The following is an 8986-nucleotide window of genomic DNA, read 5'->3' as shown; positions in this document are numbered from 1 at the left end:
AAGACCAAAGAGCTTTCGAAGGACACCAGGAAAAGTATTGTAGACCTGCACCAGACTGGGAAGAGTGAATCTACAATAGGCAAGCAGCTTGGTGTGAAAAAATCAACTGTGGGAGCAATCATCAGAAAATGGAAGACATACAAGACCACTGATAATCTCCCTCGATCTGGGGCTCCACGCAAGATCTCATCCCGTGGGGTCAAAATGATCATGAGAACGGTGAGCAAAGATCCCAGAACCACACGGGACCTGGTGAATGACCTGCAGAGAGCTGGGACCAAAGTAACAAAGGTCACCATCAGTAACACACTACAACGGCAGGGAATCAAATCCCGCAGTGCCAGACGTGTTCCGCTGCTGAAGCCAGTGCATGTCCAGGCCCGTCTGAAGTTTGCCAGAGAGCACATGGATGATACAGCAGAGGATTGGGAGAATGTCATGTGGTCAGATGAAACCAAAGTAGAACTTTTTGGTATAAACTCAACTCGTCGTGTTTGGAGGAAGAAGAATACGGAGTTGCATCCCAAGAACACCATACCTACTGTGAAGCATGGGGGTGGAAACATCATGCTATGGGGCTGTTTTTCTGCCAAGGGGACAGGACGACTGATCCGTGTTAAGGACAGAATGAATGGGGCCATGTATCGTGAGATTTTGAGCCAAAACCTCCTTCCATCAGTGAGAACTTTGAAGATGAAACGAGGCTGGGTCTTCCAACATGACAATGATCCAAAACACACCGCCCAGGCAACAAAGGAGTGGCTCCGTAAGAAGCATTTGAAAGTCCTGGAGTGGCCTAGCCAGTCTCCAGACCTCAACCCCATAGAAAATCTGTGGCGGGAGTTGAAAGTCCGTGTTGCTTGGCACAGCCCCAAAACATCACTGCTCTCGAGAAGATCTGCATGGAGGAATGGGCCAAAATACCAGCTACTGTGTGTGCAAACCTGGTAAAGACCTATAGTAAACGTTTGACCTCTGTTATTGCCAACAAAGGTTATGTTACAAAGTATTGAGTTGTATTTTTGTTATTGACCAAATACTTATTTTCCACCCTGATTTACGAATAAATTCTTTACAAATCCTACCATGTGGATTCATGGATTTTTTTTTTTTTTCACATTCTGTCTCTCACAGTTGAAGTGTACCTCTGGTGCAAATTACTGACCTCTGTCATCATTTTAGGTGGGGGAACTTGCACAATCGGTGGCTGACTAAATACTTTTTTGCCCCACTGTATATATATATATATATATACTGGCAGCATGTTATCTAATGTGTTAAACTAATTATTTTTTTTAAAAAGTAACGAGTCAAATTTTGCAAATATAGCGGAGTAAAAGTACCGTTTCTTCTTCATAAATGTCTTCAGGCCAGGAAAGGTGTCTCATCCCGTTGTCAGAAAGTAAACTTGTATTATTGTTTTAAATAGGGACACCCAAATTCTGCAGAAAGTTCACTCCCTTCTGGTGTCCTAATTTGACAGGGAAATATATGTGAAGAACAAAGTAAACCTATTTGAACGTCAGCTTCAGTCAGCAGATGACAAGATAAGTTGTCAGGTAAGTTGTCATTAATTTATTACTCTGTATCCAGTTTACTGACAATGCTAACACAGTGCAATCAGTCTCTCCACTTTAAAAATGACATTTTGTTAAGCCACTAACAGCTTGTTACCAGCACCTATGTTGTCTGTTCCTAGAACTTGTACAAGCTGAATTTAATAGGAAACAAATGGAAATAACTTGATTTTCCTAACGATTTGTATTTTGTTGAGGCAGAGTCACCTTTTGGTCACCTTCACATGTTTCTTTAAGCCCCGAGGCCTATCATTTTTGTTTCAGGGAAACATTGGTAGGGTCACATGACCATTGTTGGTCAATATATCTATTACATTGTACATTCCTGAAGAAAGAACAGAAGTGACATTCAAAAGATAAAATAAGATCCACTGTCTTCAGGCCAGGAAAGGTGTCTCATCCCGTTGTCAGAAAGTAAACTTGTATTTGTGTTTTAAATAGGGACACCCAAATTCTGCAGAAAGTTCACTCCTTTCAGGTGTCCTAATTTGACAGGGAAATATGTGTGAAGAACAAAGAAAATCCTCTTTGAACGTCAGCTTCAGTCAGGAGATGACAAGATAAGTTGTCGGGTAAGTTGTCATTAATTTATTACTCTGATTTAAACATTTTGAAATAGACACTCACATTTTGGGCATCCAGTTTTGTCATGAATATAGATCTATAGATTATACATTTTAAATATTCAAGAAGTATAGCATATAATTATTTTAGACGTGTGCACCAAAATATTTACTAAGAAAACTAATATACGGACAAGTTGTTTTACTGGAGATAATGAATCTTAAATGATAAAAATTGGTGATAATAATTATGGTACAATAATAATCATGATGACTATATCTGTTATACAGATGCCAAGAATGGAAGAAACCTGTTTACTGCTCATCCTGCTGCTCTCAGGTCTGTGATATTAATATCTTAAACATTTGAAATATAGCCCATGATCATAATAAGATAAAGTGATGTAATTTGGGTAATCAGATTACATGTTAATTTTTTTTAATGAAATATTTATTAACACATTTAACACAAGGACAGAAACTCTTCATTTTCTGACACCACTATGCCTGCATTCATTTTAATTATAAGTTCTTTATTTTTTCACATTTAGATTTTTGATTTATTGAAAATCTTTGCAGTTTTTCCTATAAGATTAACTCTAATAAACTTCATCTTCATTAGGGATCAATATGTATCTCCTTCTAGCTGTTTTTCTCCTGGGATAGGCCGTGTAATTCATAGCACGGCCCAGCCAATTCCAGTTTCCAACAATGGCGGCAGCTACTTATTTTTAATATTACTCTTTCTGGGTCACAAAATAAACTTTTAAGAAATTTTCAGGCGAGAATGTAGCTTGTTGGTTTTCGTTTTTTGCCCTTTATCCCCGTCCCTCTTCTCTGCTGTTTCTCTTTCCCTCTTTCTTTCTCCCCTTTCTTTTACCCAGTCAAGTCTGTCCCATATTTAGCGAGTGAAAATAAAATAAACAATAAAAGGTGAATCAAATACACCATTACGGCAAGGCTGGGATGGTACATTTGGTAAAGTAAATCCGTTGGGCATCTTTCTTCACCTTTAGACCATAATTCTGATGGCAAAAGAGCCAAACGGGACAGGCAAAAAAAACAACAACAAAAAAATAATATAAAATATAAATATATCTTTCCTCTTTGTATAAAACATTTTAAAAGTCAGTTTAATCTGGTGTGTTTATCCAAAACACACCAGCATTGCGTTTATATTATACTTCAATCAAAATATAGTTAATTAATTCATTAATATATAAAATATATAATTTTATATATTAATGAATTAATTAATTAATCAAAATATAGTTATTATTGACTTTTTATTTATTGATTTTGTTCTAATTATTATTATTAAATCACATTAGCACAACAGGATCACAAAAATATTCCGCATACTAGAAATGCTGCTCAGCAAATGTTGGAATAAAAAGTTACGGGGAAAATGTGTATGTCTTCAAATATTAACAAAACATTTCTACAAAATTGCTACAAAATGGAAATAATGATCAATGTGCTGAAATGAAACTAAACTTCCCATAATATTACCACTACAGTCTGTTAACCACCAAATTAATCTATACTGGTGAGCTAGCTAAAAGTCTTATTTTAGCATCCCAAATCAGAGGCTAACATTAACATTTGTTAGCGTCAGCAAAGAAAGTCTGAGGCTTTAACTAGAGTTAGTGTAACTTTGCCTGAAACCCTTTAAAGTGTACAGTAGAGCCAACTGTAAAACAAAGGTTTTGATATAGCACTTATTAGAGTACAAAAAGAATTTCTTCTTCTTTATACATTAATAGAACCATGACGTACTCACTTTTCCCAGTTATCTACATCCCTGACTTTTGCTAATCAGCTTGCTAGCAGTCATAGCTGTGTAATACCCAGAGAGACGTAGACAGCTAACTATAATATTTATGAAAACTGGTTCAGCCACTGAAGGGCAAAACAGGTGGTATCACAGTAAAAATGATTTTAACATTAACTGAAATGGAAAACTTAAGTCATATTAAACCTAAATAACGTCCATCCATCCATTCGCTTCTGCTTATCCTTTTCAGGGTCGCGGGGGGCGCTGGAGCCTATCCCAGCTGTCATAGGGCGAGAGGCGGGGTACACCCTGGACAGGTCGCCAGTCTGTCGCAGGGCTAACACACAGGGACAGACAACCATTCACACTCACATTCACTCGCACATTCACACCTAGTGGCAAATTGGATTATCCAATTAACCTATCCCCACAAGCTGCATGTCTTTGGACAGTGGGAGGAAGCTGGAGTACCTGGAGGGAACCCACGCAAACACGGGGGAGAACATGCAAACTCCACACAGAAAGACGCCGGCCTGATGGTGGAATTGAACTCAGGACCTTCTTGCTGTGCGGCAACAGTGCTAACCACCACCGTGCCACCGTGCTGCCTAAATAACAATTATTTTAAAAATGAGTAGCAAAATTGGGGTAGCTGTAGCGCAGAGCAGATTAGCCACTAACCAGAAGGTCGGTGGTTCGATTCCAGGCTGCTCCAGTCTGCATGCCAAATGTCCTTGGGCAAGATACTAACCCCATGCTGCTCTCTGATGCATCCATCGGCGTGTGAATGTGTTTTAGTGCTTAGAAGTGCTTGTGTGACTGGGTGAATGAATTAGTTGTATAAAGCACTTTGAGTGCTCAGACCGAGTAGAAAAGTGCTATATAAAAACCAGTCAGTTTACCAAAATATTGCTGACTTATCTGGAGACAGCAGAAACCAGTTAACAAATAAACAATTCTTTCTAAATAAAAACACAGAGTCTTTTGAAAAACATTATTTTCAAAAAAGAAAACACGAGTTTTAATATTTACAACATAAATTTGAAGGCAGTTTCTCCAACTCCAGAGTCCAGAATCCAGATGAAGCCTGAAAGAAGTGTAATGGCTTCTCTTGCTTTTACTTTTCCCTCCTTTTGGGTTTTTTTCTTACAATGCATTGAGGTAGTTGAGAATTACAGAAAAATACCTGTAAATGACTAATACGGAAAATTCCTTCACGTTTGTACAGTACATTGTACTGTATTTTTACAGATTGTTTTTTACAGTGCTCCAGACCTCTCCTGATGGTAAATGGCCTGTATTTGTATAGCGTTTTATAGCGCTGATCCCATCTTTGACTGACTTGCCAGCCAAGTAAGCCACCAATTTATGTAGGGGGTAGCCAACTTAGCAAACCGATGCACAAAGTGGTGGTAGGAACTAAACGACTGCAGCTTAGACACATGGCGAAGGTGCCTCAGCCTTTGTAGGATCTGTAGAGACGCCTTCACTGGAAATGATGTGACCCAGATAAGAAGACCGCTTGCTGGAAGAGAGTGCACCAGTTTAGCCTTACCATCAGCTGCACACTGTTTAACTTCCTCGATCGAGGCCATTAGAGCTGAAGAAAACTCCTGCAATGTCTCTCCCTCCTGCTGAAGGCTGGAGAAAAAGACTTGCTGCATGTAACATATGATTGAACATTACAATTAGCTCAAGTGTGTTTCCAATCAACACAACATGAACAGCAGAAAGGGAGAGAGAGACAGAGCGGTGGAGCGGGGAGAGTAACCCATTGAAGGTCCTTTCCTTAATATTTGGAGAATTGGAACAGCTCTTATTATGGCTGCCACACAGATACCTGTGGGTTGCAACTCTCAGTTAGAAACTTTCAAGAGCCAAATAGACATTCTCGTGTGGAGACTCTCAGTGTGAGGCCTGTCTTTAAAATCACTACTATATCTCATATTTTCTTATTTGTTATATTGGTTAAACTTAAACATACTTAAAATATCTTGTCATGATCTGGTTAGTATTAAGCATAATTAACTATCAGCAAAATCACACATGAGTTACGGTTTTGCATTTAGCAAATCATTGTTATTCAAAATCATGTATAATGATGGTTTCTTATCTTATTACAGCTTTGGTCTTCCACATTCCTGCAGTCACACCCAGACACCAATAAGAAAATTTCAAAGCCGGATCATGTCTATGCACACAGTGTGTGCAAAGAAACTCTTATTTTCACTCTATAAATCACATAAAAGACTGCAATTAAAGGCTTTGTACCTTTTGGCAGATGTAATGAGGGATAAACTGGACAGACTTCAGTCTCTCTATATCCCACCTTACTTGACTGCATCTTCATTGATATCTGTATATATTGCACTACATTAGTTTTACATGGTTTTATTACGCATATTGTACACGTTGAAATTTGACAAATGTAATTATTATATGTTAGCCACAGAGATGCCAAAACAGTCATATAGTCATTCTGCAGCTAAGTACAAATACAGATACGTATGTTTAAAAATACTCTGGTAAAAGTTGGAGCGGTGATTCAACTACTTTACTCTAGTAAAAGTAAAGAAAATGTTTAGACTCTGACATCTACTCCTAATGTACAGTTTGGAGGACATTTCTACCAGTTTTTGCCTTGTGCTATAATAAAATAATAATAAAATAATATTAGTTTAATATTAATTTTAATTCTAATTAATGTTCTCAGCTTGAACACAAAGCAGAGAAGAGAATTAAAAACAATGCTCTATTTTCTATTGTCAGTGTGCTTTATATTGTAAAGTAGACCCTACAATAATACATACAGACAAAAACCCAACCCAACAATCACATGACCCTGGTGATAGACACAGCACGGGGCTTTATTTTATGTTTGTAAGTTACCTTGTAACTTCCCACCTCTGGCTAGTCTCCATATAGTTTGACTATTTAAATGGTTATAATTTTTATTTTTGTAAATTTGTCTTTTTCAGTGATTCGCCCAGGAGCACAGTTTCCGCAATAAAAACCTTTGTTTTATTTTTCTCAGGAGGATTTTCCACTCTTCCTCCCCACTCCAGAGAATACCACTTTGTGAACCAGCTGATGACCTGGACTGAAGCTCAGAGTTACTGCAGAGAACACTTCACTGACTTGGTCACCATCTACAACAGCGACATCAACCAACTGCTCGTTTCAATAGGACCAAGAATTAATGATTGGGCTTGGATAGGGCTCTATGACGATCGTTACAGCTGGAAGTGGTCCATGGAGGGAAAACTTTTTTATGTTGGCAGTACACATGAATTTTTGATCTGGGCTAACGGCCAACCAGACTGTGTATATGCAAAGGAATACTGTGTGGCTCTTCAGGGACAAACACAGATGGATGATAGACCCTGTGGAGCTTCTTACCCTTTCCTGTGTTACAATGGTAGGAAAAAACATTTGTTGCCCTACTTATCTCTAGATTTTTATGAGATTTATTTTTTCATATTATGTGCATGTTCTAAAAAGTCATCATAGTTTTTAATCTTTCACAGCCAAAAACACAAGTTACATCTTAGTGATGGAGAGCCGCTCCTGTTCAGCGGCTCAGTCGTACTGCAGGACATACCACACAGACCTGACCAGTATAAGAAGCAAAGAGGAGAAATCCAACATCACGCTCACTTTGAATGGATCAGGGGCTCAGTATGTGTGGATTGGCCTCTACAGGGATCCCTGGGCCTTCTGGTCTGACAACACAACCTCCACATTCACTAACTGGGCGCCTTCTCACCCTAATAACTACGATTCACTTGAATACGGTGGAGCACTAAATTTAATGTCAGGGGAATGGGCTGATGGCTTCAGTACCGCCAGACACTTTCTTTTCTGTTTCAAAGGTGAGGTCCAGAATGCAAACACTGTAAGATCCTGTCATCATGTAAAACACTAATGTTGGTGTTGTTATATGTGGTTCATTTTTAGCAGTGACAAAGCAAACAGTGGTGAAAATGAAGCTTCAGTCAGAGGCAGACATGCACAGCACAGAGATCCAGCAGCAGGTTTCACAGCAGGTCAGCAGTTCAGTCACCAACACAAACTTGACACAAGTTCAAACTATGCTTCATGTTTTTCATCATGTTACGGATTCAAATATTAGGGATGGAGACAAGAGGAAAAACCAAAATAACAACACTGGTCCGGCCGGGTTGAGTCAAACGATGATTTTAATGATCACACACGTGGGAGATGGACACCGTACGCAGACAGCATCAGATCTCAAAATGGTGGAGCATTGCTCAAACTCTCATAGCCTCTAGTGGCCCCCACCTTATCATAAAAGCCTAAACATTCACATGCTTTCTCTCACACGGTGCCTAAGCTACGACCTTGGCTCCCTGTTTATCTGCTCCTGCTGAGATGGGGCAGAAAACTCCAGCATGTTCTGTTCTCTTTTAATCAGACAAATAAGGCGATGACTTTCTGCGAACAGTATTTCTTATAACTCAGCAGTATAATGCATCATAAAACAATATCATTCATTCACAATAAATCAGCAGTCTAATGTAATGCAAATCAGTTTAACAAATGCAATAGTTATCAGCTTCTTCTAATTCAGGAGAATAATGCAAACTAAAACTACATAATAATTCACAATCTTTAATTAAGGATCTAACATGGCATAAAATAATATTATAATCCAACAATCATCTGCACATTTTGTCCAGCTGTCAGAAGGACTGACAGACTTCAGGATTCGTTGGAGGAAAGTCCAGAGTTACCGTGACGACCAGTCAAAGAAGCAGGATGTGAACGGCGGCTGCAAAACTGAAGTCTGACTGGACTGAACCACTTCATGTGTGAAGTTAACAACATGCTGTGCTGAGCTGTCTCATCTTTTATTTCAGAATATAGTGATTGCAAAAGTTCCACCAACAGCTCATTTGTTCAGCTGCAGTTGTAGTTTGGTAGAAATTCTTTAATCAGAGGTCCACTCACTAGTTTTTAGCTTCATCTTGAAGTTTTCCCGATAGGCTCTGGTGTCTTGTTTTTTTTGGTTTGCAGTGTCTCTTTTAACAGCTTTGACAATGTCCTTC

The 8986-nt window shown here is 38.7% G+C and overlaps 1 protein-coding gene across 1 annotated transcript; it reads left to right on the top strand.

The window, feature by feature from the left end:
• The first annotated feature begins 2022 nt into the window (after positions 1-2022).
• Positions 2023-8728, top strand: LOC143414219 (putative C-type lectin domain family 20 member A). The gene is made up of 6 exons (XM_076878116.1): positions 2023-2149; positions 2432-2480; positions 6952-7335; positions 7445-7789; positions 7875-7963; positions 8618-8728. The coding sequence occupies exons 2-6, from the start codon at positions 2432-2434 to the stop codon at positions 8726-8728; spliced, it is 978 nt and encodes a 325-aa protein (XP_076734231.1). The 5' UTR covers positions 2023-2149.
• Positions 8729-8986: the final 258 nt, after the last annotated feature.

Source organism: Maylandia zebra, linkage group LG3 (assembly GCF_041146795.1).
Source record: "Maylandia zebra isolate NMK-2024a linkage group LG3, Mzebra_GT3a, whole genome shotgun sequence".
Classification (NCBI taxonomy): Eukaryota; Metazoa; Chordata; class Actinopteri; order Cichliformes; family Cichlidae; genus Maylandia; species Maylandia zebra.
This window is presented reverse-complemented; position numbering and strand designations above follow the sequence as displayed.

Bases quoted from the DNA above. Each gene is read 5' to 3' on its own strand.
- LOC143414219 (XM_076878116.1), top strand. From the start codon at position 2,432: ATGCCAAGAATGGAAGAAACCTGTTTACTGCTCATCCTGCTGCTCTCA. The intron at 7,336-7,444 runs GTAGGAAAAAAC...AATCTTTCACAG, and splicing joins CCCTTTCCTGTGTTACAATG to CCAAAAACACAAGTTACATC. The intron at 7,964-8,617 runs GTCAGCAGTTCA...CATTTTGTCCAG, and splicing joins AGCAGCAGGTTTCACAGCAG to CTGTCAGAAGGACTGACAGA.